General features: G+C 58.3%; 3 protein-coding genes across 53 annotated transcripts in view; 2 read left to right on the top strand and 1 right to left on the bottom strand.

Annotated features, from left to right (window-relative positions):
• The window catches only part of COL18A1 (collagen, type XVIII, alpha 1), a 31068-nt gene extending 18291 nt beyond the window's left edge, over positions 1-12777 (top strand). For both annotated transcript variants that reach the window (NM_204164.2, XM_025152068.3), the window contains 40 exons: positions 616-1160; positions 3226-3306; positions 3390-3449; positions 3527-3665; positions 3754-3857; positions 3950-3976; positions 4104-4283; positions 4357-4383; positions 4476-4538; positions 4650-4736; positions 4853-4906; positions 4978-5127; positions 5237-5299; positions 5447-5491; positions 6307-6447; positions 6532-6603; positions 6704-6775; positions 6864-6926; positions 7103-7138; positions 7218-7307; positions 7519-7548; positions 7644-7670; positions 7751-7813; positions 7898-7972; positions 8059-8094; positions 8187-8240; positions 8475-8549; positions 8680-8751; positions 8868-8901; positions 9027-9089; positions 9162-9205; positions 9308-9421; positions 9552-9696; positions 9773-9846; positions 9924-10052; positions 10180-10215; positions 10295-10546; positions 10627-10824; positions 11005-11120; positions 11344-12777. In NM_204164.2, coding sequence (NP_989495.2) covers positions 616-1160; positions 3226-3306; positions 3390-3449; positions 3527-3665; positions 3754-3857; positions 3950-3976; positions 4104-4283; positions 4357-4383; positions 4476-4538; positions 4650-4736; positions 4853-4906; positions 4978-5127; positions 5237-5299; positions 5447-5491; positions 6307-6447; positions 6532-6603; positions 6704-6775; positions 6864-6926; positions 7103-7138; positions 7218-7307; positions 7519-7548; positions 7644-7670; positions 7751-7813; positions 7898-7972; positions 8059-8094; positions 8187-8240; positions 8475-8549; positions 8680-8751; positions 8868-8901; positions 9027-9089; positions 9162-9205; positions 9308-9421; positions 9552-9696; positions 9773-9846; positions 9924-10052; positions 10180-10215; positions 10295-10546; positions 10627-10824; positions 11005-11120; positions 11344-11557 — 3950 coding nt within the window. In that variant the 3' untranslated portion in view covers positions 11558-12777. The remainder of the gene's footprint in view (positions 1-615; positions 1161-3225; positions 3307-3389; positions 3450-3526; positions 3666-3753; positions 3858-3949; positions 3977-4103; positions 4284-4356; positions 4384-4475; positions 4539-4649; positions 4737-4852; positions 4907-4977; positions 5128-5236; positions 5300-5446; positions 5492-6306; positions 6448-6531; positions 6604-6703; positions 6776-6863; positions 6927-7102; positions 7139-7217; positions 7308-7518; positions 7549-7643; positions 7671-7750; positions 7814-7897; positions 7973-8058; positions 8095-8186; positions 8241-8474; positions 8550-8679; positions 8752-8867; positions 8902-9026; positions 9090-9161; positions 9206-9307; positions 9422-9551; positions 9697-9772; positions 9847-9923; positions 10053-10179; positions 10216-10294; positions 10547-10626; positions 10825-11004; positions 11121-11343) is intronic.
• On the bottom strand, positions 12574-17730 carry SLC19A1 (solute carrier family 19 member 1). 4 transcript variants are annotated; one of them, XM_046943557.1, is made up of 6 exons: positions 17658-17730; positions 15139-15300; positions 13948-14722; positions 13593-13785; positions 13357-13498; positions 12574-13276 (listed from the first exon to the last, which is right to left on the bottom strand). In XM_046943557.1, exons 1-6 carry the CDS (start codon positions 17673-17675, stop codon positions 13112-13114), a joined length of 1455 nt encoding a protein of 484 aa, XP_046799513.1. In that variant the 5' UTR covers positions 17676-17730; the 3' UTR covers positions 12574-13111. The 4 variants fall into 4 exon arrangements, with proteins under 4 accessions (XP_046799513.1, NP_001006513.2, XP_046799514.1 ...); NM_001006513.2 differs by having other exon boundaries at positions 15139-15425; XM_046943558.1 differs by having other exon boundaries at positions 15139-15425; positions 16951-17730.
• Positions 17731-17906: 176 nt separating this feature from the next.
• The window catches only part of PCBP3 (poly(rC) binding protein 3), a 48575-nt gene continuing 39660 nt past the window's right edge, over positions 17907-26821 (top strand). For 45 of the 47 annotated variants that reach the window (XM_004942518.5, XM_004942517.5, XM_004942528.5 and 42 more), the window contains exons 1-2: positions 18901-19169; positions 26409-26583. The gene's annotated coding sequence lies outside the window, so the exon portion shown is untranslated. Of the gene's footprint in view, positions 18097-18900; positions 19170-26408; positions 26584-26821 lie in introns of those variants that run through there. The other 2 variants (XM_025152410.3, XM_040703955.2) reach the window with 1 other exon arrangement.

Raw genomic sequence — 26821 nt, forward strand, 5'->3', positions numbered from 1 at the left:
CTTGTGGCCCTGCTCTCCAGCGCCCCCCACTCTGTTCCAGTGCACATCCTGGTCCTTGGGTATGGTGCCATTCCATTATGTGGATGTGCTTACCCATGCCCTAGTACCTCTTGTCCAGGAGAAGGGTTGTCCATCTAGGTCCAGCAGAGCAGCAGCCCATTGGAGACTTGAGACCTCTCTTGTCATGTATAAAAATTCCTCTCGTTTTCAGGTCCCTACTGACTTTGGGCAGCTGCATCTGTCCAGGCAGTGGGATTGGGAGCAGGGTTAGCTGCAGGGAAAAGCACTGAAATGTTCCTCTGGGGACAGTGAGTGTTGGGGTCACATGCACAAGATGAGAAAATGAAGTAGCTATTAATTGGCGTGGGCTCAAAATAGCCTGAAAGTTCACTGCTTGGTTCCCTCGTGGCTGGATGGGTCTTTTAGGTTCAGCAGCTGCGATGTGAAGCAGAGCCCCTGGCTGCCTTGTGTCCCCAGGCTGTGGAGCAGCATCACTGGGAGAGCAGTGGGTGGCCCTGGACAGTGTCCCCAAAGGCAATGGAGCGGAGGGACCTGCTGAAGTTGCGTGTCCTTGCTGTGCTGTTTGTCACCATCCCCTTTCCCTCCTCTTTGCAGAGAACCTGAGCACTGAGGTCAGCCTCCTGGAGCTGATCGGAGACCCGCCACCAGAGGAGATCCTCAAAATCTATGGCCCTGACAACAACCCTGGCTATGTCTTTGGACCCAGTGCCAACACAGGCCAGGTGGCCCGGTACCACCTGCCCAGCCCCTTCTACCGAGACTTTTCTCTCCTCTTTCACATCCAGCCCACCACCCCACGGGCCGGCATGCTCTTTGCCATCACAGACTCCACACAGAGCATCATCTATGTGGGTGTTAAACTCTCGGACCTGCAGATGGGCAAGCAGCAGATCATCTTCTACTACACTGAGCCGGGCTCACAGAGCTCCTATGCAGCTGCCACCTTCACCGTGCCCACTCTGCTCAACCAGTGGACACGCTTTGCTATCAGCGTGGAGGAGGATGAAGTCATCCTCTACCTGGACTGCGAGGAGCACGAGCGGGTCCGCTTTGAGCGCTCCCCGGATGAGATGGAACTAGAAGAAGGCTCTGGGCTCTTTGTTGCTCAGGCTGGAGGGGCTGACCCAGATAAATACCAGGTAATGCCTTGGTCATCCCAGCCAGCACCTCTGAGGAGGAGTGAGGCTGTAGGGATGTGTCACCAGCCCGTTGGTTCAAAGAGATTGAACTGACCTCTTTGACATGACAAACCAGAGGATGTGCTCTGTGTGCGTCACCTAGGCAAGAAGGATTGGCTTGAGGTGCCATCATGTTATGTCTTTATGCATCCCCAAGGCAAAGCTCTTAAGGCAGGGGGTGACGCAGTAGCACTGCGGCATCTACCATGACCCCCAGTTTTTTCAGCAAATGCTCTCTTTGAGCCTCCACTTACTAAAAATTCCCGTCTCCTTTGGTACCTGCTAACTGGGGCTGGTGAAATATCTCAGCTGGAAAAAATGTTCAGGCTGGAGCATATCTTTGTTGGGCCATATCTACAGGAAGACGGATGAGAGCTGGGAGGGAAGGTGATAGCTCAGCCTGTGGCTTGAGAATGGTTCATGTGTTAGATAAGATTTACTGAAAGTGTGGGGAAAATGCAGCTGACATGGAAATCCCCCACAGTGTGTGCTGGAGGAAAGCTGCTCTGTGAGGTTTCATTTGGGTTGAGTGTGCTCTGCCCAACAATGGGACGGTGCTTCTACCAAGGAGCTTTGCAGAGTGTGTTTGTGAAATTAAACATTGCCTTGGCTCATGAGCAGAGCTATTAAACCATGTAGGGCAGGAGGCTGCAAAAAGGTCCCAGGAAGGTGTTAATGATTGATGCACTGCGGACCAGTGGTTGAGGAGGCTCCAAGAGGTCTCAGGGGCAACTTCTTGCTTTGAGTATGCTGGGATGGCAAGCCACAGCCATGGAGGAAATCCTTCCCAGGAGGTTCGGTGGAGATTTGGCTAGCAGATATAGGAAAAAAAGCCTGGAGCAGAGCATAGATGCTTTTGCCTTTCTAGAAGGTGATGTTTGTGCCCTGGGGAGGAGGCTGTGAGCAAGATCTTGCAGAATGGCCCTCCTGCTGTCCGACCCCCGTTCTCCTGCCAGGGAATAAGCAGGCACTGAGGAAGGGAAGGCCGAGTCCTTGCAGCTCCCCAGGTTCTGCCCAGCAGGCTCGGCATCTGCCTGGCATCTGACTGCCTCATGACCCAGCCCACGCTATTTGCAGCCGACAAGGCTGATTAAATCCTGGCCCCCAGACAAGCAGCAGAGCCAGCAGGTAGCATTTACCATAGAATATCCTGCATTGGAAGGGCCCCATAAGGACCAGCTTGTACGGTATGCTGGATATTGGTGGTACAGAGCTGAGCATCCCCCAGGAGATGGGCAGGAGAAGCTCCGAGCCCATATGGGTGGCATTTCCTTGGGGGGGTGGTTGTAGTTCCATATATTTTTATGTGCAGATAGAAAGCTAGCAGCCAGCCTGGCTGCACTGCAGCTGCCTCTGATTCTTGTTTTCTCAAACCCCTTGTGTTTCCTGAGCGCACTGTGCTTTCAAGCAAGCTGAAATGTTGTTTTAGGTGTCCTGCCCAGCGACAAGGCATCTTTCCTCTTCCAGCCCTCCTCCCTGCTGGGATCAGAGCATGGCCATGTCCTGTCCTGGCAGTGAGGAGCTGGGCTTTGCCGGGTGGTGCTGTGGCCTCCAGCCACTGCCCTCCTAGCAGGTAGCTGTGCTGTGAGGCTCTTCCTGAGGTGGTCTACTTAGGAGGGAATTTGTGGAGGTTTGTTGTATAAATAAGCATTCTGAATGCGCGCAGCGCTTGCAAAACCCAAATAAATGGTAAGGAAGTGGGGATTAGCCTAAGAAATACAAAATCGGAGCTTTCCAGCAGGCTGGAGCTGGCAGGTGTCCCTTGCTGGGGAGTGGTAAAGAAGAAAAGCCAGTTGGGATGGGGAATGCTCTGGAAGGGGGAAATGACTTGCTGTAAAAGCCTTGCTGTCTGGCTGCCCAAAGCCCGGCTGTGGCCTCTCAGTGACAGAGAAGGCAGATGGCTTTTTGCTATGGATCAGCATCCAGCAGCACAGGGCTGGTGTGGTCCACCTCTGTTTTGGGGATATGGTGGTAGGGCAGGAGGGGCCCGGTGTGCATCCATCTCCAATGGCGTGATATCTTGCAGGGTGTGATTGCCGACTTGAGGCTGCGAGGGGACCCGCGGGCAGCCGAGCACCAGTGTGAGGAGGAGGAGGATGACGCCGAGGTGAGCACAGAACGGCTGCAGCCTGGGGGGCTCCTCCTTGGCTCCTGGGCTGAGGCACTCTGTCTCTCCCCGGCTGAGTGCAGGCATCTGGAGATTTTGGCAGCGGGGCAGAGGACAGGCATCATCCCTCAGGGAAGGATAAGGTGAGTTGGCATTGCGCTCAGTGGTGATACACAGACTGGGGGAGCTCAAAGTCAGTGTCCCCTTGTCACTGGCACAGGGCATCCCAGGGCTACTGGATGCTGTCCCTGTCACCTCCCCGCCTGTGGTGGAGGGCAGCGGGACGAGGAGCAGCGCGGGATCCCCCCAGCAGGCAGAAAGGACCAGAGTGGAGGAGAGGCTGCAGGTCTCCACAGGAGGTAGCGGCAGCTGTCCCCTTTCCATTGTGCTACCACCCCCAGTGGCGCTGGTCCCTGGCACAACAGGGTCCATCTGCCATCCCTGCAGGCACTGGCCCCAAAGGTGAAAAAGGGGAGAAAGGTGAACGTGGCCCGAAGGGGGACTCAGGCACCAGTGGCATCTTGGGCACAGGCGCTACCAAGGGTGAGAAGGTAAGCAAGGGGCTGTTGGGGCTGCCTCTCTCACCAGTCTGCAGCAGTGTGTTCACGTTTGACTCTCATCTGTCTCCATTTCTGTTCCACAGGGGGAGAAAGGTGAATTGGGCATCAAGGTGAGCACTGCTGGGGAGCTGGGCAGGGCTGTAAGGGCCAAGCTGTGCCCATGCTGGCCACAAAGCCTGAGGTGCAAAGAGGTCACGCCACTGGGCATGGTCAGACACTTCTCTGTCTCCTCCCCAGGGCAGTGCTGGATTTGGCTACCCTGGCTCCAAGGGCCAGAAAGGCGAGCCAGGAGAGCCTGGCCCCCCTGGCCCTCTCTCACGGCACACTGACAGCATGTCACTGGAGCAAGTCACTGGCCCCCCTGGCCCCACGGGCCCCCCAGGGAAGGATGGGGCCCCTGGCAGGGATGGCGAGCCTGTGAGTCAAGCCCCCCTCTCCTACTCCCCTTCTCCCCTGTGCTCCACTCATCTCTCTCCTTTGCCATCCCTAGGGTGATCCTGGTGAGGACGGCAAACCTGTAAGTGGGAAGGGTTGCGGGATACACTGCACAGGACAGCTGCTCTGTGCCCCACCACTCACTGATGCCTATTCCCCTGCTCCCCTTTACAGGGTGAGATGGGGCCCCAAGGGTTCCCGGGGACACCAGGAGAGTCTGGGCAGAAGGGGGAGAAGGTGAGTAAGCATGTTGGTGGCTGTGCTGGTGGCCATACCAATGACTGTGGCTACAGTGAAGCAGGCAACCAGCCTGTGCTTGTGAACCATGATCTCCTCTCCATCCCATAGGGTGACCCCGGTGTGGGGCCAAGGGGCCCCCCGGGACCACCAGGTCCCCCCGGACCTCCAGGACGCTCCTCCAAGCAGGACGGGCTGGTAGGTACCCCTGGCACCTGGGAGGCTGTAGAGCATGGCATGGAGACACCGTGGGACAGCATCCTCATGCCATCCGACACCTCAGCCCTGATGTTTCCTTTGTGCTTCTTACCTAGACATTCATTGACATGGAGGGCTCTGGGTTCGGTGGTGACCTGGAGACCCTGCGGGTGAGTGCAAGACCCCTTCTCTGCAAAGAGTGAGGGATGCACTTGGCCATTGTCCCCTTCTTCTTTTGCAGGGCCCACGAGGGCCACCTGGTCCCCCAGGCCCCCCAGGTGTGCCTGGCTTGCCAGGGGAGCCAGGAAGGTTTGGAATGAACAGTACAGACCTGCCAGGACCACCAGGGCTGCCAGGCAGAGATGGAACCCCTGGGGCCCCGGGGCCAGAGGTAGGTGCTGAGTGACTACGGGGACCATCCCAGGGCTGTCCCATGGCGGTGGCAGCTCTGTGCCCACTGAAGCCACCTGTGCTGAAGGCATCTCCTGGGCATCTTGCAGGGTCCTCTAGGTCCTCCTGGAAAGGACGGGATGCCTGGACCGCCAGGGCCCAAAGGAGAGCGGGTGAGCATCCCTTGTTTCATGCACCCTGAATGTCTCTGCTCTCTCCTGAGGCAGCTGTTGCTTGTTCCCCTGGAGCGTCTCTGGAGGCCTCAGCTCCATGGGCCCCCAGCTCACTCTTCTTGACTTCTTCTTCCTCATCCTCTCCAGGGTGACGTGGGTGACCTCGGCCTCCCTGGAGCACCTGGACCCAAGGTAGCGTTCTCTGGTGTGCTCCACTGGGGGTAAATCTTGTGCCACGTGGAGAGGGCACTGCTGGAACTCTTGGTGCCCTGGCTCAAGGGTGAATGGGGCTGCTAGCCATGCAATGTCATGGGTAGCATGTAGGATGTCCCCAAGCCTGAAGCACAAAGGGAGTGGTGAACTGCCCACAAGGGCGATGTTTTTCTGCTTTTAAACATGAGAATAGCCCTTAAAGGAGCCAGTGGGCACATGTACCTGCTTGGAAATACACTGTCTTCTTGCATATCTTTCTTCTCTCTGTTTCCACACCTCCTCTAACCAGAGCAAACCACCTCCTCTCCCCTCCTGCCTGCTCCGGCTTCTTTCTTTCCCTGCCTCTGGGAGAGGCAAGAGGTAACAGCATGCAGGTGGCATGTCTGGAACCGCATGCTTGTCCTTTCCCTCCCTATGGGGCGAGGCTGCCCCTTGCCCACCACAGCCCCACAGCTGAGCGGGTGGGCAGGAGCTTTGAGCTGAGGGCCAGAGCTTTGTGAATTGACATTCCCAGGTGGTATGAGCACTGAGAGCATAGGTGGGGTGGGAGATGGAGACTGCACCACTTAGACACCCATAACAAAATGTGGGATGCATGTGAGTGTACCCCTTTGGTGCAAAGTTCATCCTAGTGTCAGGGCAGCATGAAAAAGAAAAAAAGAAACCTAAGTATTTATGGTTGTAGAAGAGCCTCTGCTGGCCACCGTGCACATTGCATGGTGACCTGGGGCACTGTGCTATGTGGGGACAGCTCTGCACATCCCATCCACTCCTTTGTTCTTTTCCCTTTGCAGGGCAGCAAGGGAGAAGCAGGACCAGCAGGTCCCCCAGGAGAGACTGGCTTGGCTGGCCTCCCCGGGCCAGTTGGACCCCGAGGGCCCCCGGGGCCCCCGGGGCCCCCAGGTCCACCAGGGCCGGGGTATGAGGCTGGATTTGTAAGTGCTGGGAGCATTCATGGAGATGGTGGCAGTGCTTGCGGGGTGAGGGGGACAGGTACAGCTCAGCCCCTTCTTTCGCAGGGTGACATGGAAGGCTCTGGGCTGCCACTTGCTACCGGCTCCCCTGGACCACGCGGCCCCAGTGGACCACAGGTAGCTGCTGTTGCACTCCATTCCTCCCTCCTGCCCTCACCTGGTGTGTACCACATGGCCGCTGTGTGCTCATGTCCCCTCATCCTTGTGGCTTCCGCAGGGTGTGCCAGGACTACCAGGGATCAAGGGCGAGGTGGGCAGCCTTGGGCAGCCTGGCCCGCCAGGCCCAAAGGTAGGAGTGGGATGCTGGGAGGGATGGTGTGGGTGACATGTGTCAAGGTGCTGTGCCTGTGGCTCACACCATCCTGATGCTCTTACAGGGGGATGCCGGTGTGCCTGGTGTGGATGGCCGCCCTGGACTGGAAGGCTTCCCTGGACCACAGGTAGGAGCCACAGCCCCATCCCTGCCCCAGACCCTGCTCCTTGCTCCAGACAAGGATGCTGCTTTCACCCCAGTCCCCATCAGTTCGTGGACACCTCCATCCTTCCAACATCACCCCAAGCACCTTATAGGGCCAGGGCCTTTCCTGTGCTCACCCATGCTTCCATCCCCTCACAGGGTCCAAAAGGCAACCGTGGCAGCCCTGGTGAGAAGGTAGGTGTGGGCTGGGCACTGCTGGGATGCACGTGGGGCCACTTGGTGGCAGCTCGGTCTGACAACTTTTGTCCTGCAGGGTGAACGAGGCCAAGACGGCGTAGGGCTGCCAGGCCCCCCTGGCCCACCTGGTCCCCCTGGACAGGTTATCTACATGTCAAGTGAGGATGTAAGTAATGGCTTCTGGCTCCCTCGGGTTAGTGCCCAAGTACTGTGCTATTCCCATGCTGGGGGGAGCTGAAGCTGGGGGGAAAAGGGCCTGTCCAGTCCCTGTCACATGGAAAAAGCAAGGGACCTCTGCGGCAGCTCTGCCTGTGCTGCAGGCTGGCCTCCAGAGCAAAGATCCCATTAAATAAAAAACATTTTGTCTGTTTTTCTAGAGGCCTTTGGTGGCTCTGCCGGGCCCAGAGGTAGGTACCTCCCCACAGTACATAGCTCCCCCATCCATACCTCGGCAGTGCTTGTGGACAGCCACCTCTTTGCTCACTGTGTGCTCCTCCCGCAGGGCAGATCAGGACACGCTGGTTTCCCGGTGAGTGTTGGGGTGCCAGCAGTGGGGCAGCCCCTGGGTACCAGCTGGGTAGCTGATGTGGGCTCTGCTCCTCTGCATAGGGCCCAGTGGGACCGAAGGGGGATCCAGGATCACCAGGCATCCAAGGTGCACCAGGGATAAAGGTAACAGCTTCTGGTCTCTTATTCTTCTGGCTGGTGCCAGCCCTATGACACTGGGTGTGTGCTCCATTTGTATGCCTCTTGCAGGGAGAGAAGGGAGAGCCCGGCGTCATCATCAGCCCAGATGGAACCATCGTTGCTGCCAATGTGAAAGGGCAGAAGGTGAGTGTACCGTGCTGGAGCACAGTGCTGCTGGTGGTGCTGCCATCCTGGTGCTGATGACGTTTCCCTGTCTGACACATCCACAGGGGGAACCTGGGCTGCCGGGACCAATGGGCCCATCTGTAAGTCAGCATCGCTACTCTCCTTGTGCCTGTGGAGGGATGGGGCTTCTCCGGTGCACCGAACATTCCTGTCCTCTCTCTTCTCCCTCCAGGGCCCCCATGGACGAGCAGGGATGAAGGGAGAAATTGGCTTTCCAGGCAGACCTGTAAGACCCATTCTTAGTTTGTTTTCCATCCCTGTCTCTGCCTCTGGGCCACTGCCTCCTCGTCCTTGGTGCTCTCGCAGCACACCCACCTGATCCCAAACCACTGTGTCCGCATGGGATGGTGGGATGGAGGCAGTGCTGAGGAGGGAACACAAGGGCAGGAACACCAGCTCTGTCCTCTGTACCATGACATGGGGACAAGAGTGAGGCTGATGTAGTGCTGCTCCTCCACAGGGACGTCCTGGCATGAATGGACTGAAGGGCGAGAAGGGTGACCCAGTGGACATCAGTAGTGTGCTGAGCTTGCGGGTGAGTGCAGCTGCATGGAAAGGGGGACAGGGGACCAAAGGGTCCTGCAACCCTTTGGCACAGGGCCCAATCCCCTGTGGGAACCTGTTGCACTGTCCAGGACCCTGATGCATCTTCTTTCCTCCTCCAGGGTCCGCCTGGCCCCCCAGGCCCTCCCGGCCCTCCTGGGCCACCTGGCAGTGTGGTCTATGACAGTAACAATGTGAGTAGTGCTGCGGTCTTCTCAGTGCTTGGTGGGGTTGGAGAGGGCACACCAGTGTTATCTGCCAGAGCTGGCACATGGGCTGGCACCAGCAGCTGCTCTCTGTGTCCCTGCAGGGCTTCAGTGATGCCAGCCGTCCCGCCTTCCCGGGTAAGGGGAGTTCTGCACCCTGGCACCTCCTGGCAGCCTGGGGACCCCAACCAAGGGTGCCTCTGTTGGAGTGGTGGCTGTGGGGCTGCACCTGTGAGACAGCATCACCCATGTTCTCCCCACAGGTTTCCACCAGTTTCCAGGTCAAAAGGGAGAGAAAGGAGATGTGGGTGCCCCGGGGCCCCCAGGTGAGTGGCACATCCCCATGGACTGAGAGACGAGTGGTGGATGCCTTGTGTTTACACTCTCTCTCTCCCCAGGCCAGTTCCCCTATGACCTAAGCCGGTTCAGTGCCAGCCTGCGGGTAAGCTTTGCCTCATGGGGTTATCCTGAGCACGTGGCCTGGTGTCATATGGGGCTGTGGGTTGCACCCAACTACTTGTCCTAAGGGCACACTGTCCCACAGGGTGACAAGGGAGAAGCAGGTCCTAAAGGAGAGAAGGGCGAGCCAGGCAGCTCCACACTCTATGGCCCCAGTGTCACCGGGCCACCAGGGCCCCAGGGCTACCCAGGTCCACCGGTGAGTACTGCATACCCTGCCATGAGTACCCCCCACCCTGACAGGAAGTACCCCATCGCACAAGGGGCAGCAAGGCTCTGGGTGCTGGGGCTGTGCCTTTGTTTCAGGGATGCTCTTTCACACTATCCAGGGTCCCAAAGGGGACAGCATTGTTGGGCCACCAGGGCCTCCTGGGCCACAGGGACCCCCTGGCATTGGCTACGAAGGGCGGCAAGGCCCCCCAGGCCCTCCCGGCCCCCCCGGGCCACCCTCTTTCCCAGGTCCCCACAGACAAGGTGAGTACCTGCCTTGTGTCTCTGCCTGCTCCCCGGCACAGGACATCACTCACCATCTCACTCTCCTTCCACCCAGCAATCAGCATCCCCGGCCCCCCTGGACCACCAGGTCCCCCTGGGCCACCAGGCACCAGCGGGACATCCCTGGGGGTGAGTTGGGGCTGGGATGGGTTAAAGGTGTTACCATGTCCCGACACAGAGGCTGAGCCCTCTCTCTGTGCCTGCAGCTGCGTACCATGCCGACGTACCAGGCGATGCTGAGTGCTGCACATGAGCTGCCTGAGGGAGGACTCATCTTCTTGGCTGACCGGCAGGAGCTCTACATCCGCCTGCGCGGGGGCTTCCGCAGGGTGCTGGTGAGTGGGGACAGGTGGCACTAGGCTGCTCCAGCTGGGGTTTGGCACCATCCTTCTGGGGATGGAAGAACAGCTCTCTTTTGGGGAGGGAAGAACAGCTCTGCTCTCACACACTGTGTCCTTGCAGCTGGAGGAGCACACCCTGGTCCCCAGCTCGGCGCTGGTGAGTCCCATCCCTGTCCCCTCCACATCCCCTGTGCAGATTCAGGCAGCTCTGAGCGCTCTCTTCCCTTTTGCCTCAGGACAATGAGGTATACGACAAGCTGCCCAGCATCCACTACGGAGGGGCCCAGCAACCTGTGCACCCTCTGCGCAACCACAACCCCCCACCCACTGCCAGGCCCTGGCGTGGGGATGAGGTGGTGGCCAACCAGCACCACCTGCCCCAGCCACCCCTGCTGCAGCAGCATGAGCTCCTCAACAGCTACTACATCCACCGCTGGCCGGATCCAGCCCCCGTGGCTGCCCACGTGCACCAGGACTTCCAGCCTGCTGTGAGTGTCGCCGGCCCCTGCCCTGGGCAGGGAAATGGCATAGGGTGTGACATGTCCCTAACACTTCATCTCCTTTGCAGCTGCACCTGGTGGCCCTGAACACCCCACTGAGTGGCGGCATGCGTGGCATTCGTGGTGCTGACTTCCAGTGCTTCCAGCAAGCCCGGCAGGTCGGGCTGGCCGGTACCTTCCGTGCCTTCCTCTCCTCCCGCCTGCAGGACCTGTACAGCATCGTGCGCAGGGCCGACCGCACTGCTGTCCCCATTGTCAACCTCCGGGTATGGCCCCAGCCCCTTCCCAAAGCCCTTCACTGTGGCGTGTCCCTCCATGTGGCACCCAGAGCTGCCATCCGACTGCTTGGCAGGAATGGTGACTGCAGAGCATCCCCTGCCTGGGGCTGCTGGGAGCTGCAGGTCAGAGCTCTAGAGCTGTGAACTGACCCCCATTTCTGCCCCCAGGATGAGGTGCTCTTCAGTAACTGGGAGGCCCTCTTCACCGGCAGCGAGGCACCGCTGCGGGCTGGAGCCCGCATCCTCTCCTTTGATGGCCGGGACATCCTGCAGGACTCAGCATGGTGAGCACAGGGTTGCTGTGCCTGCCAGGGTGCAGGATGTGGCTGTTGCAGGCAGTGAGGGGACAGGGTTGGAATGGACACTGGGTACCTCGCACTGCATCCTGTGCTGACCATCCCTGAGCACTGGGTATTGCATGCTGCACCCTGCCCTGGCCATCTCCACAGGGAGGGTGGCTGGGGACTGGATCCCATCACAGCAGCCTCACATCCCTCTGTCTTTCAGGCCACAGAAGAGCATCTGGCACGGTTCGGATGCCAAGGGCCGTCGCCTGCCTGAGAGCTACTGTGAGGCGTGGCGGACGGACGAACGTGGTACCAGCGGGCAGGCTTCCTCGCTGAGCTCAGGCAAGCTCCTGGAGCAGTCAGCCAGCAGCTGTCAACACGCCTTTGTCGTCCTCTGCATTGAGAACAGCTTCATGACTGCCGCCAAAAAATGACCCTGCTCTCTGAGCGCTGCACACCTCCGTGGGGAGGGTCTGCTCCCCACCACGCTCCTGCCTTCACCCCACTGGGTTTCTTTTCCCACAAACCTAAAGCCAAAGAGTATCGCCATTGCCACTGCTCTGGCCTGGAGGGGGCTCACCCCCATCCCTGAGGATCAGGGCAGCCGTGGGCTGGCTGCCTTCTTCCTCCTGTACCTCTGGTTCTACTTCTTTTCTAAACCCTTGTGTTTAACCACTTCAGCCTTACCCTTGTGTCAGCCACCTGCTCCTCCTCCCTGTTCAGATGCTCACCAGGGAGGTTGGGTGGGGAAGGATGCTCCGCAGGCAGGTTTTGGAGATGCTGCGCAGTGTCACCTGCTGGAAAGCCCTGCTCTGTCCTGGCCAGGAGCTCAGGGCCAGCCCCAGATCCACATTGCAAGGGGTGCGGCATCTCCAGCCCACCCAAGGAGGACCCCAGCCGTCCCCTCCCAGGTGAGGGACCGTCCCATGGTGGTGGTGGGGCTCCCCAGTGCCTCGCTCCTCTGCAGCCTCCGTCCTCCCCAGGTAAGACCCATCCAACCCAGCCCTGCACCTCCTCTCCATCACCCATCCCTCGCTGGGCACAAGGTGAGCCCTGGGGTCTGGTCCCCATATCCGCCTTAAAGCCCTCCACCCCAAAGCCCCCTCCATTTCTGCCTACCCCTGTATAGGGTCAGGCTCCCAGCCCTCTGTGTGCTCCCTGCCCCAGGTGCTTTCAGCACAGCTCAGTGGGGACTGAGGGGGTGCACAGGGCAGTGGGGCAGCCCCACAGCTGGGGCAGGAGTGGGGTGACCTGGCACGCCCTTGGCATGTGTTTGCGTGCGTTTGCGTGTGTGTGCATGTTGACCACATGTGGTACCTAGGCCAGACACTGCTGGCACCTGCTGGGCCACCACTACTGTGCCCCGGGGGCCACGGCGGAGCAAAGACAGTTTGCATTGGTGTGGGCATATCCAAGGTGCTAAAAAAAAAAAAAAGAGGAAAAAAAAAGATAAATCTGTAACTAGCTTTTTATTATTTTATGGAAATTATTACCATAAAAGCTGTGCGAGTCACACGGCCTCTATTTCTTACAGTCTACTGTATTTTGTGTAATTAATGCAATTTAAAGCCTGTGGATCTTTATATTTTTTGTCAATTGTGTCCCATAAACCATTTTCTAAAGGCACTGAATAAAGAAACGTTATCCTCTTGTAGCTTGGCTCCACGCAGCTCTGCAGGATGACAGGGGTACCCTTTGGTGCTGCGACAGGCATCCTGCCTCTGTTGGGGTATGTTGGGCCCCAAGTAGGGTGTGGAAGGATGACCCTTGGGGCTGGGTGCTAGCTGTATACTGCCAGCATCTTGCTGTGCACCCAGGTCATGGGGCAGCCAGGGCAGAAAGCTCAGCACCGTCAGAAGGATGGGAGGTGGAAGCATATGCTGGCGGTGACACTCGTTGATTGAGCCATGACCAAGGTTGACTGAGCCATGCTAAAGGAGCCCATCCATCCGTCTGTCCTGCCATCCTGCCTCACTGGGTGCTGGCACTCAGGCTTGCACAGTAGCTGCCTCAGGGCTCTTCTCCTGCACTTGCCCCTCAGTGGGGATCAGCTCTGGTGGCTGCGCACGGCGGCTGTGCCGGACGATCACCACCATGGCCATCAGCAGGTAGACCAGTGCCAGCAGTGAAAAGTAGCTAAAGTAGACGTAGAACTGCAAGAGAGTGGTTCTGCAGCCAGCCCCATGCCACTATGGGAACCCACCCTCCTTGGTGCTCCCCAGCCCCATCCTACCTGGGGGTGCACAGAGAGGCCCAAGCCCCTCTTGTCAGCCACAATGATGGTGATGACGGTCTTCAGCACGGTGCTGAAGAATGTGTTGACCCCGAAGACAAGGGCGCAGAGCTCTTTGGATAAGGAGGTAGCTATCTGGAAACTGAGAGATGAGGAGGGTGGTGAGCGCCAGCCCTGCAACCACCCCACACACACACCCCAAAGCCCTCCCAACGAGGAGTCGGAGTACCACACACATAGCGATGGGAACCAGAAACTGGTAGGAGCCACGGAAGAGGACGTAGGCTGTATAGCAGAGCCAGATGTTTCCGGTGGTGTTCATGAGTAGCAGCAGCCCCGCCTGTATGGCTGTCACCACTCCAATCACCAGCGCTGACCACAGTGCCCAACGGATCTTCAAGTAGCCGGCCGCAAAGGAGGCGATGGCTCCTGCACAGGGGGACACGGGGAACACCATCAACACTTCACTATCACAACATGCTGTTCCACCACGTCCTCAAAGTCTACTGACACCACCCCACCCCACATAAAGCATCATGAAGACCCTGTCCCCAGGGCATGCAAGGGGATGAGGATGTCCCACCCACATACCTAGCAGCGTGGAGGCGGCGTCCACCCCACCGTTGTACACCCGCTGGTTGTCCCTGGCCGGGTAGATGTCGTTCCAGAGAATCTGCACGTAGTACAGTACCAGGTAGTAGCCAGCTGAGTTGAAGATCCACCAGCAGGACCAGAGTTGGAGCCGGGACTGCTTGGCCACCGTGCACACCTCCCGCAGCATGCGGCACAGCACAGCTTGGCGCCAGCCCCCCATCACCTTCCCACCGTCCGTCTTGTCCCCACTGTCCATCTTGTCCCCACCGGCCATCTTATCCAGCTCAGCGGGTGCAGCACCATTGCAGGCTGCCTCGGCCCTGTTGAAGAAGAGGCTGCGCTTGGGCCGCTCCAGGAAGAGGGTGAGGAACAGGCCGAAGGTGACGAAGCCCAACGAGACGTAGTTGAGGATGAGGAAGGAAACACTGCCCAGCGTGACGCAGAGCTGCCCCAGCACTGAACTGGTGAAGACACCCAGGAGGACGGAGGAGCGGGAGTAGCTGGCCATGCGCTGGTAGCGGGACGGGGCGACGAGGGAGAAGATGTAGGAGGAGTAGGCAATGCGTGCAGCCATGGTGACACCGTAGAAAAACTCCATCAGCTGCATGGCCAAAACAGAGGTGCCCAGCACCAGCAGAAGCCAGATGGAGATGTGGCTCAGGCTCTGCAGCACCAGCACTGGCTTGTAGCGCAGGTAGTCCGTCAGCAGGAAGATGGGCACCAGCACCGCCATGTAGGAGTACGTCAGCACCGGCGTGATCTCGTTGGTCACCTGCCATGCGTGGGGGAAGGCTGAGTGCTGTGTGACCGGCCCAGGAGGAATTTGGCCCTGCATGCTCAGCTCAGCTGAGCCCTGACCCCCCCCGCGCTGGGAACGCAGCGTTCCCATGGAGGCTGAGAGAAGGGTCAGCAGTGCTTAGCAGGGGGGTCCTGCCTAACCCTCTCACTGCCGGCAGCCCCAGCCATGCATCCCCAGCTCCCCCGTCCCCACCAGCACAAAGCAAGCTCAGCCTTCTATCCCACCAAGAACCCCCTGCACCCTGACAGTGGCTTCCAGGCACGTGGGGGACAGCAGCTACCCAACCCCATGCTGCCTGGTGCTGGCACCCATGCCGGGAGGTGCACAGCTCAAGCCCCGGTGCCAATGGCTGAAAGGGATGCACAGGGGCAGAGGTACACATGTCTCACCTCCACCTGCGTGAAGTTCTTGTCGTGTCCCAGCAGGTAGGGCGTGATGAAGCTCTCCCCAGGCCGGATCTGAGTCATGAAGCCATAGAAGCACAGGTAGAAGACCTGCAGCTTCCAGCGCTGCTCTGGAGCCGTCTCCATGGGTGGCTTCTTGCCCTCATCCTGTTGGGGCATGTCGGCAGCACTGGACAGAGGCTCACGCCTGGGCACCGTCATCTACTCGGGTGCCGCTGTGTCGGGCTGCTGTGCTTTGGCTGCCGGCACTCCCCAGCGCATCGCTGCAGCTTCTGGGGAGAGAGCAGCGTTTGGCACGGCATCAAACTCCTCCGTAACAGCAACACAAATAAACCACTAACTTCTCTCCCCAGGAGGTGTTCTTGCAACAATGCGAGCCCATGGAGATCAAAAAGAGCTTTATTTTGCCAAAGGGGGCCCTCTGTTTCGGGCAGTGTTTTCAAAGCATGCCTCAAGATCCTATGGATGCACTGTGGTGGGGCTGTCCATCCCCCCACTCACCACACTGCCACCTGTTTTAAAGGCAGGGGAGTTTTGCCCCCTCCCCCCCAAAAAGCTGCCCTTTGGGCACATTTTCCCAGAGGCTGGGCCATGGGGATTTTAGAGGACCCAAAGATAACGGCATCACCCAAAGCTGTGCCGGAGTGCTTGAGCAGCAGCAGCCAGGGAGGGGAGAGAAGTGCCCTGAACTGTCACGAGGTTCACGGTCTGCTGGAGGATTAATGTTCAAATCCCTGAACTTGGCACCGAGAGTCCTGATTAGCAGTCATGGGATGGGATGGGGGAGGCAGAGACCCCCGATGAGCACTCAGGCTTTCAGAAGGCACTTCCATGAGTTGCTTTTCTGCCTATGCTGTTGTGTATTAGGGCTCGTCTTGTTTAGTATCTTTATTGACTGTCTGGACAAGGAGATTGAGTGCATCATCAGTAGTTTGTAGATGACATCAAGTCATTGGGAAGTGTTGATCTGCCTGAGGGTAGGAAAGGCCTACAGAAGGATCTGCACAGGCTGAATCACTGGGCTGAGGCCAATGGAATGAGCTTCAACAAGACTGAGCGTCAGGTTCTGCATTTTGGTCAGAACAATCCCATGCATTGCTACAGGAGAAGGGTCTGAAGCAAAAGTCATATGGGGGGCAGCTGAGGGAACTGGGGTCGTTCAGTGTGGAGAAGAGGAGGCTCAGGGGAGACCTCATTGCTCTCTACAACTACCTGAAAGGAGGTTGTGGTGAGGTGGGGGCTGGCCTCTTCTCCCAGGTAACAGCAATAGAGCAAGAGGGAATGGCCTTAAGCTGGGCCAGGAGAGGTTCAGGCTGGACACTAGGAAACATTTCTTTTCAGAAAGTGTGGTGAGGCATTGGAACAGGCTGCCCACAGAGTCACGATCCCCGGATGCGTTCAAGAACCACAGAGATGTGGCACCGAGGGACATGGTGGAATGGGTTGGTGGTTGGACTAGATGATCTTAGTGGTCTTTTCTAACTTCTATGATTTTACGACTCTGTGACTGCATCCCCCACACAGAAATCCCTTTGCTCCATCCCATGCAACCCCACAGCTGCCAATGCCCACATTCCCAAAGTTCCCCATCCCTGCCTGCATCTGTCTTCCCAGACGGCAGGCTCTTGGATGCCGTTCCCCTTCCAGTTGGCATTTCAAAGCCATACGAGGGAGGGCATATGCAAAACAGAGAAAGAAAAGGGGTCCGCAGCTTTCCAGAGAAATGAAGCTCCCACCCCTCCGCACCCTCGCAGCAAACGCCCCATACCCCGCTGTCCTCCCAGCACTCCTCCCTACCCGGCACTCGCCAAGCTCCACGTGTGCGCACGAATCCACGCCACCGGGACCAAGGTCTACAAATCCCGTGACCCACCCAGCGCACGGCTCCTCGGCGCCGTTCCTAAGCCCTGTCCTCAAATAACCGCAAGTTCACGGCCAGCGCCGGCCCGCGCGGACTCGTCCCCATGGAGAGCTCCCGCCACCGGGTTGTCAAACGGCTGCCCTATGGAAAGCCCTATGGGATGCATAGGGCTTTCGTATGGGGCTCCGGGCGAGACGCAGGCACGAGTGAGGAGGGCAGCGCGGCGGCAGTGACCTTGAGGAAGGGCCGCGGGAGGCCACGCGGCGGCACAGAGACCCGCAGTGCCCGGCCCGCCTGCGAGAATGCCGTCCCATGGCGGGGGCACGCGGTTCTGGGGGGACGCGTTGCGGGGACTGCGGTGGGAAGGGGCCCAGCGAGCAGAGAGGGAGGATGCACGACCAACCGGAGTAACCCCCCCCCCCCCCCCAACAAACTACCCCACAAAAAATACACGGCCTGAGGGGCATCTCTCTGCCTCCCATCCCCGGAGCCGAGGGACGGGCGCGCCTCCAGCGCCAGGTCTGGGATGCACGTGGGAGAGGAGTGGGGTGCGGGGTGCCGGGACCCCCGCACGCCGCATCCCTCTCATCCTCCGTACCGCGGTTCCCTGCATCCCAGTGACCCCCCCGGTGCCCGGCCGTACCTGCGCGGGGGCGGGCATAGGGATGCGGGCGGCCCCGCTGCCGCCGAAGCGGGATGAAGACGAAGAGGAAGAGAACGAAAGCGGGGGAGGTGGGGGTGGGGGGGAAGAGAACAGGAGAGACCCGGGAAATGTAGTCTCATCCCACATGCGAAGGGGGCAAGGAGACTACAGCCCCCACAGTGCTGCGGGCGGAAGGAAGAGGAGGAGACAGAGCAAGAGGAAGAGGAGGAGGAGGAGGAGGGGCGTGTTACCCGCCAGGGTCAGCCCCAGCCGGGTCCCCACTGTCCCTTAGAGCTGTGTCCGCAGGTGGCGGTGGTTCCACGCTCTGTGCCCCCGAGCCGCAGGATGTCCCCGCTGCTCTCCCGCCGCCGCCGCCCGCCCGCCCCCCCCCCGGTGCACCCCAGGGGCGATGGGGGGTACTTTCGATGTCCCGGCGGAGGTATCCGTAACGCTATAAATAGCGCAGAAACGGGCATTAACCCCGAATTCTCCGCCCCCCTCCCCTCCCTTTCCCTCCCCCCGCTCCCGCCCGCAGCGTGGGCCGGGCTGCGCGTGTCCACCTCCGCCCCCAGCAATCGCTCTGCCAGAAGCGATGCGACCCGACAGCCCTCGGCTGCTCCAATGAAATATTCATAGCCCCGCGCCCGCCTGGCAGAGGTCCCAACCCGGGGCTTTCTGCGCCCCAACTCCACACAGCGCGCAGCCCCTGCGGGCAAACCTCCGTTTCCCCCGCTGTAGGGGCGTCCCATCAATCGCCACAAGCCTGCATTTATTTCGCTTCTATATTTTTCATCCTTATCTCAGACAAACAATCGGAGCCCGGAGGTGTTGTTCCGGTGCGGGACACCGCGGGTGGATGCAGCCTGAGCGCGCACGGGTTTCGCCGGTGGTGTTCGTTTTGTGCCCATTCCTTTTAAAGAGATGAGAGGGGCCCGCGGGGCCGTTGCTTATTTATAGGGGTCAGGACCCTCCCGTACGTTCTGCAGCATCTCGGTGCGCACTCGGGGCGATGCCGGCTGCTGCTTGCACCCGCTGGGACCCCCAGAAGCACCTCCCGGCCCCACACCCCAGCAGCTGCGTCTCGGTGCCACCGCGCCGCCACCGCTCGCCCCAGCCGCCGGCCGGACCTTCCCGCTTGGGACAGCTCACCCCAAATCGCACCGCCGGGCTGTGGCAGGGGTCAGCCCCTCCCCAAAACCCGAGGTCTGTCACCCCGCGGTGCTGCCGGTGGCGGTCCCCAGGTGCTGCGGCGGCAGCGGGAGGATGAGGGTGAGGATGAGGATGGGGTGGGCTCAGCTCGGCGGGGTGGGCAGGGCCTGCGGGGCCGGGCAGGGCGCACAGCTCCGGCTGCCGCCGCCTCGGAGCCAGCCCCGCCGCGCCCTGCCGCCTCCCCCTCCGCCCCTGGCCTCCCCTCCCCGCTCTGCCCCTCTCCTCCCTCCCCGACCCCCTACCCCTGCCCCGTCCTTCCGCGCCTCTACAGAGCCCGTCCGTCATTCCGTCCATCAGAGGCAGGTAGGATTTTTCTTTCCCGGGACTTTGTTCTTTTTGGGAGGGTCCGGGCGCGTTCCCCCTGGCGATGCAGGGCGGGAGGAAAAGGCAGCCCCCAGGGCTGCTCCCGTCCTGCCGTGCCTCTCCCGGGGCTGTGCCACCTCCTGCACTGCTAGGAATTTCGTGTCCCTGTTCCCATCCCGGGATGGAATCCCATCCCTGCATGGATGGTGACAGCAAGCCCTGAGGCACTGCCCCCGTGCCTCCATCCCCAAGCCACACGAGTGGGAGCAGCTCAGGCCCTGGGATGAGTGATGGCAGGGATGTGACATGGGTGGGTGAGCTCTGGGCACTGCCTTTGGGGTGCAAGCCGCTGTGGGGTCCTGCATGTGCCATGTGCCGGGTCACTGGTGGTGTCTGAGCCCTTATCTCTGGCCCTCCTAGCACCCACCAAGCAAACTCGTGGCTGCACCCACAGCCAGGTGAATGTGCTCCCAGCCTCAGTGTCCACAGGTGAAGGAGGGCCTGGTACTTTGGAGCCTGTGTCTCCAAGCATTCGGGCATCCTGCTTCCTCCCATGGCTGCTGCGCTGCGGAGCGTCCCCACCCTGGTACAGATGCTGCATGGCCCCCCGGGAATGGCGCAGAGCGCAGTGTTGCGGTGCATCCCCTCTGGCCCTGGGTTGGGCAGGGATCCTCTAGGGAGTGGGCAGCAGCACCCCATGCAGAACTGTGCCTAGCTGTAGCCCTAGGGATGGGAGGTGAGGAACGCTCTCAGAATCTCATCCACGCTTTCTAGGATTCTTTCCATTGTAGCCTTTGGGCGGATGCGATGGGAAAACCCATGCCCAACTTGTTTTTGTATTGTGAAGGTGCAGCTCTGCTGCATGATGCAGAGTATTCCCTAGCAAGTGCCAAAACCTGTGCCATTGGAGTGGGTTGGAAGATGCTCGGCTCTCAGTGCTGTGTCAGGGGCCTCCAGCCCAGATCTATCTGGTGGCTGTGCATGGGACCCCAGCTTCTGTCTCTGAGCTGTGCAAAGGACATGGGAGAGCACGGGCGCATTTTGGAGCTGAAGCGTGCTCCCACCAGCACAGTGGCTGTGCCCTCAGTGCTGTGCTGTGGCACCGCTGTGTGCGTGGATCCCCGTGCTGGCCCTGCAGAGAGCTTATGGGTGGGGAACAGCAGCGCTTTCTCCTCCCTTCCATTCCCTCACAGAGATTCCCATGACCATCTTTGTGGCCACGAATGGATGCTCTCATCCCTCTCTTTTATCACAGAAAACCTCCCCTTTAAGCGTCCCCAAGGAGCCAGGTGTGTGTGTCACCTCCCCAGGGTGGCAGAGTGTCCTTGCCCCGGTCCCCACCACCCCATGTACACATTGCCGGGATGCAGGCAGCCCCAGTGGCCAGTAGAGCTGGTGGTGACAGCATCTTGGAGTTGTCGCCTCCCTGGAAGAGGTTAAGCCCAGAGCCGGGCTCTGGTGTCCTGCTGATGGCTGTTGTGCGTCTGGGTGCGGTAAAAGCTTTTACGCCTTGGCTGGGTTTCAAGGGCAGAGGCTGGAGGATGACTCACACTCCCCAGCTGCCAAGGAGCAAACCTGTGGTGCTGACTTCCGCCTGCGCAAGGTGATGGCTTCCTGGAAATATACACGCCTGCTGCATTTCGGGGTGCAGCGCCCATCCCTCCTGCAGATGGGAGGGATTCCTCCCTGGGGAATGACGGCAGTTTTCATCCCACTGGGATCCATGCGGGGATCTGGAGGCAAAGCTCTGACTCTCCACCCATCTGTCCGCAGGGCACCAACGGCTACCAGCTGTGCCGCAGACCTTCCCATGCCCCCATATGTGCCACCGCACTGTGCCCCGTCACCAGGGGTAAGCAGGGAGCACAGGGGAGGCTGATGGGGCAGCTGGGGAGCTGCTCCATGCCCGTCCTGGTGACACTGATACGTCTTAATGGGAAGCAGACTGATTGATGGCAAGGTCCCCGCTGCTGCGCTGCTGGGCTTGAGCCCGGACAGCTTTAAAGTGTTGCAGAGCCAGCCCAGCCCGTTGTGCTCCCAAAATGGCTAAGGTGAGGGCTTTGGGAAGTGGCAGAAGAACGAATTGGAAGAAGAATGAATGTGGAAAAAATTCAGGAAGAATTTGTAGAAGGATTTGAAGAATGCCCGTGGAGGCACGGAGCACAAAGGGCTGGCTCTGCTGGAGAAGAAAACAGACTGAGATTTCAGAAAGGGGGGGAAGGACCGAAGCGCTGCCCTGTCCCTAATTACCGGAAAGGGACGGATAAGCTTCGGCTCAGGCGCAGCGAGGCTGCTCGGCAGTGCGGGGTTGCCACCTAGTGCTGCCTCTGGCTGCAGCAGGGCTGACATCTGGCTGGATGATGGGCTGAGATAACGTCGGAGCTGCTCACGTTATCTGCATCTCTGCAGCCTGGAGGAGATGTGTTCTAATCCGAAATTTGCCTCTTTTTATGTCTTTCATGGACAATTGCTCTCACTCAGCTTCATGCCAGCATCCCTGTGCTCAGGATTTGGTTGGACTCGATGATCTTAGAGGTCTTTTCCAACCTAAATGATTCTGTGATTACATGAATTGCCACAAAGTTTTGAGTTTTCAGTGTGAAATGATTCCAGCTGGACACAGCCTGGCATCACCCTGCTGAGAGCAGGACTCAGAGACCTCCAGAGGTGCTCACAGCCCAGATCACCCCGTGACTCTGTCCTTTGTCCAAACGCAGGAATGATTCACTGCTTAAAGGCATGAAGGCAACATTCTGGGGAGCTGCAGGGAGGAGAACCCAGAGCATGACTGGAACAAAGCCATTCCCTGGGAAGGTGCTATTCCGTGGGGCCACAGTGTTCGGTGACTGCTGCACGCAGCACACCTTGAGTCAGGCAGACAGATTGGAAAGCTGCAGTGCCAACACCAAGCAGGCACACTGCTGACATTTCTGACATCTGTCAGCTCTGGGGAAGATGCAGCTGTTTTGAATGCTTTGTGGCTCTGAGGGCAGGCTGCACCTCCAGGGCAGGGCGGGAGGAACAGTGTGACAAATGTCCCAGCCAAGCTATATGGAGATAGTGCCTTCTGCCACAGTTGATGCTGGGATCATCCCTGTCCCCTGAGCCTGGGCAGCACAGGTGAGTGAGGGATATGAAGCATAGATCTGGTGGCAGTGGTACGCACAAGGTGACACATAGATCATCTCCTGCCCCATCCCTCTCCCATGGTACTTCACCAGGTGTGCGTTCAGCTCCAGGGGTCTGGCTCCCAAACAAGCAACAGCAGCAGTAGAAAGGATGGAAGGCAAAACAAAGGCAGAAGCACCAAGGAGGGTTCTGACTTTGCTTTTGGTTCACATTTCTCTGAAAACACCGCTGGCCTGAGGAGGGAGGAGGAGGCAAAACACTGAGCATCCCCCTTGCCAACTGCTTTGTCCTCTAAAAGATTAGTTCCCTTCCCTGGCTTATAGGGATTTGTGGCTGCTCCATCTGCTCCAGTCCAGTGGGGCCGTTGGTGCTGGGGAGGGGCCTGGTGGCTGTCCCCACACCAGGATTTGCCCCACAGCTTTGCAGCACCCACTGGCTGCAAGCAGACACCTTGCTGCTACAACCCTAACAGTGGGAGCACAATGGTGTCATGGGGTGCTTTACAAAGAGCATGGCCAGCAGGTTGAGGGAGATGATCCTCTTCTTCTGCTTGGCCCTAGTGGGGCCACATCTGGAGCACTATGTCCAGTTCTGGGTTCCCCAGTTTGAGACAGACAGGGAACTGCTGCAGAGAGCCCACCGGGGGACCAGAAAGATGGTTGGAGCCTGGAGCACCTCCTGGATGAGGACAGGCTGTGGGAGCTGGGGCTGTTCAGCCTGGAGAAGCTGCCCAGAGAGACTGTGGACATATCTAAAGTCACATGGATGCTTCCTGTGTGACCTGCTTTAGAGAAGCTACTTTAGCATGGTGTTGGACTGGGGGATCTCCAGAGGTCTCTTCCAGCCCCTGTGACACTGTGATTCTGTAACAGTGTGGCTCCTGGGGCACTGCTCCCAGCCTGACCTCATGGGTGGCCTTGCATGATTTCCTGTACCTTGTGGCTTTTAGTTTTTATTTCTTTTTCCCCAAGATTTCCAGTAGAGCTCTGCATTTTACGTTTTTATTAGCCCTGAGGATGCTCGTGGCTTCTGGGGGGTCTCAGGGAGGTGGCTGCCTGATAAAAACCCCCTCAGCCTTGGAGAAACTAATGGGCGGTGGGGAGGAAAGCATCCTCTGCATGAGGGCAAGAGATGGGCTTGGTAGGCAGACCCACAGTGCCTGGCGGGGCTTTGGGGATAAATCGGGAGTTGTCTGGCTCATAAGTGCTTTTAGAGCTGTTTGTTTCTGGAGGTGAAGGCTCTCCCCTCTCCCGCTCCGTCACTCCCATCTTGTCACCAGGCACTGGTGAAGGTGGTGGGTAGCACAGAGGCTGGAGGTAAACTGGAGGAGAGCTTGTGACAAGTGGGCTCACTGGATTTATAGAGACTGACTGAACTGGGTTTGTGGAAGTGTCGGGGGGGTGACGGGTGCTGCCGGGACTGCACCATGCCACTCCCACGTGCTGCGGCACTGATGCGCTGCAGGGAGATGCAGGACATGGGAGCCCAGAGCAACACACCGCTGCTCCTGGCACCTCTCCCGGATGCCAGTGCATTTCAGCAGGTGCAGGGCTGTACTGGATGTACCCAGTGGGGCTGTGCTTGGGAAGCAGCGGTTTCACTTCCCACTTGGTAATGGAGCAGAACATTTCAAAGAAGGGAGCTCCAGGTGATGAGATGTGCCACCCCATCCTATTTCCCAGGCGCTGTCCTCCCGCGTTTCCCCTCCATCCCCTGCCCTTCCACCCGGAGCACGGATGGAGGCCACCAGGTGTCAGCTAGGAAGCTTTCTACCTTCCCCTCATCTTCCCAAATGGACAATGTCTCTGCTCATTAGGCACCTGCCCAGGGGGCAGATGTCAGCTCAGCTCATGTAGCTCATGGCTTTTCTCAGCTCATCGCTGCCGTGGCTCTGACGGCTCTGGAGCGCTCAGTTCCCATCATATCAGGCGGCGACTGCCTCCCTGCCTGCCCTGCCTGCCCCGCAGCCAAGACGCTCACCTTCCTCCCGCACCCCCGCCTCCCCTTCCGAGGAGCAGGGCTTCCAAGGAGGCTTCATTAAGGGGCTGGAGAATAATGGGCACCGTTGACACGCATGCGCTCACGTCTTCGTTCCTTGCTGGGCAGCGCCTGGGAGGAGAAGCCATCTCTGCAGCCTGCCAGCTGAGGCTAATGCGTCCCGACAGCTTGTTCACTGGGACATTAAAATCATTGCCTCTGTCTGTGTAAAACACACACAGAGTTAGATGATGGGAACACAGGTCAGGGGAGGATCGTTCTCTCCCTTTTGCAATCAGTGGTGCCGCTGGGAAGCCAAGCAGCAGAACCCAGTGGATCCCCCCAGTGCTACTGCATCCCACCCGTGCAGGTTCCCACCAACACACAGTAGGACCAGCCCTCTGTGGGAATGTGTTGCAGCTCAGGTGTTGGGGAGAGCACTGCAACCCCACTAGAACACTCCCTGCCAGCTACACATTGCCTTTTCCTCAATGGCTTCAGTTTCCCTGGGATCTGCAGCAAAGCATGAGCCTCCCTCAGACCCTATGCTCGAAACACAAACCAAACAAGCAGCAAAAGTGCAAAGTGCTCACAGGTGAGGAGAAGCTAACATCAAGCTTGACTGGCTGATTTTGCTCAGGGCACCTGTGTAGGCAGCTTGTGTTAGTCTTTAAATAGTGGTTCTTGCTTTTGTGAGCTTGCAGTTGGCAGAAGAGATGGGTTGGGTGCTAGAGTCATGGTCATGGTCATACCTGCTGGTATTTGGGGCTGTGCCTTAGGACAACATGCAGAGGAGCTGCTTCTGCATTTCCATCCATAATTAGGTGCAGAAATAGGGAGACTCTAGGCTGGGTCCCTGAAAATCCTTTTTTGCCTGAGTAAGCTTCTTTTTGGCATCCCTCTGTAAAAGGTTCCCTATGTGTGCTGATGGGTGGGCCAAAAGTAGCCCACCCGTGGCTGAACAGAGTGGCAGGGCAGTGTGTGAGCTAGTGTGTTCTGTATGCCATGAGGCTGATGAGGCATGGTGGCACTCAGCAATGGCCAAGGTCTTCAGCGCATAAGTGGCATCAAGCAAGGAAGTGGTGCTGCCGAGGTGGTATTGATTGCATCCTCAAGGTGCTTTCATCTGGGAGCAATAGGTGTGCATTGTTGGGATCTGGCAAGAAAACATCACAGATTTCCTGATGTCTTTCTTATTGCACCATTGAGTTTATCACTGGATAGAATCAACCAGGAAAAGGAAAAATGACTAAATTGCTTGTATTGCCAGAGCAGGTGCAAGGTACAGGGACTTTAGCCAACCTGGAGAGAGGATTTGGGAGATGATGGTGGAGATCCACAAGCAGACAAAAAATCACTTGTCTGTAAGCAGCCTCTTAGTATGACCACTGACTTGCTTTGTCCATAGATGAGCCAGATCCTGCCATGGCTGCATGCTTGTTGTGCTTGGCAGTCTGTTAGTGTATGGGCAGAAGGGTTGTGATACATGTAATAAGAAGCAGAGTTTCTGGAAGGTGGACAAATATTTGATTAAGAAATCTGCTGACAAGGTCATTAGTGATGCATTTCCTGGATGCTTATGCTTGGGATAAGCTAAAAACTGGGATTTGGAGGACAAGTAAAGCTTTCCTTCTCTGTGAATACTCAGCAGACTTTCTCCCCAAAATGCTTAGAAGAGTCTTCCAACATGTGCCATAAATACTTACTGGGGAAACATGCAAGAGCTAAGTAGCAATATTCTCAGAAACAGGCTCCTCTCCACACATCTGCATGGCAAAGTGTTCCTTGCAGCCCTTTTTCCTTCCAGGGTCTGAGTCCCTCAGCTCACGTGCGTTTTGGTGAACTGGAGCTGTGCTCGGGTATGATGTTGGGCAGTGGGGAAACCCTGAGCATCAGCATGCTGCTCACGGCCAGGCCCTGCTGGCTCTGTCCAGAACTTCACCTTTCTGCATCATCAGCTGGTCGGGAGCTGACATCTTGCAGAAAAACAGCTGTGATGTGGGGTTTGTAAAAGGGTATGGACTTGTAACCAAGACTGAATGTCTGGGAACTGGGGATTTGACCTACATGGGAGTTTGACATACAGCAGCATCTGAGCTTTGCTGGTTTTTGTTTGTTTGTTTTTCTTTTCAGTGGTGACCAGCAAAACAAAAACCTGCTAAGGACCCTCTGCTTGAGGCTGTTTTATTCCTGGTGCCAGGAGGATGCTCCCGTGGGTGCCCAGTGTGCCGAGGTGTCACGCTCTATTCCAGGTCTCCCCCTGCTGCCTGTGCTGCTGACCCCAGCCGTCTGTCCCTGGCCCCTAAAGGTGAGTCTCACCCCACTACTGCTGCTTGCAGGGCTTTGCTTGTGTTTTCCATCCTTTCCTTTGTTTTGGTGATTTATTTAGACCCCTTTTTCCCCCATCTTCTGGGAGCCCGTGGGAAAAGGATGCTACCATCTTTTGACAGTGAGATTTAAAAATGATTGTACTTCCAGTTGGCCTTGGAGGATGGGGATGTTGTCCAGAGACTGATCTGGATATTGGGGTGGAAAACCCACATTCA

Source organism: Gallus gallus, chromosome 7 (genome assembly GCF_016699485.2).
Source record: "Gallus gallus isolate bGalGal1 chromosome 7, bGalGal1.mat.broiler.GRCg7b, whole genome shotgun sequence".
NCBI classification, from domain to species: domain Eukaryota; kingdom Metazoa; phylum Chordata; class Aves; order Galliformes; family Phasianidae; genus Gallus; species Gallus gallus.

Coding starts and splice junctions, on each gene's coding strand:
- SLC19A1 (NM_001006513.2), bottom strand. CDS start 15,354: ATGACGGTGCCCAGGCGTGAGCCTCTGTCCAGTGCTGCCGACATGCCC. Junction 14,723..15,138: donor AGAACTTCACGCAGGTGGAG/GTGAGACATGTG, acceptor CACGCATGGCAG/GTGACCAACGAGATCACGCC. Junction 13,786..13,947: donor CGCCGCCTCCACGCTGCTAG/GTATGTGGGTGG, acceptor CCCCCTGTGCAG/GAGCCATCGCCTCCTTTGCG.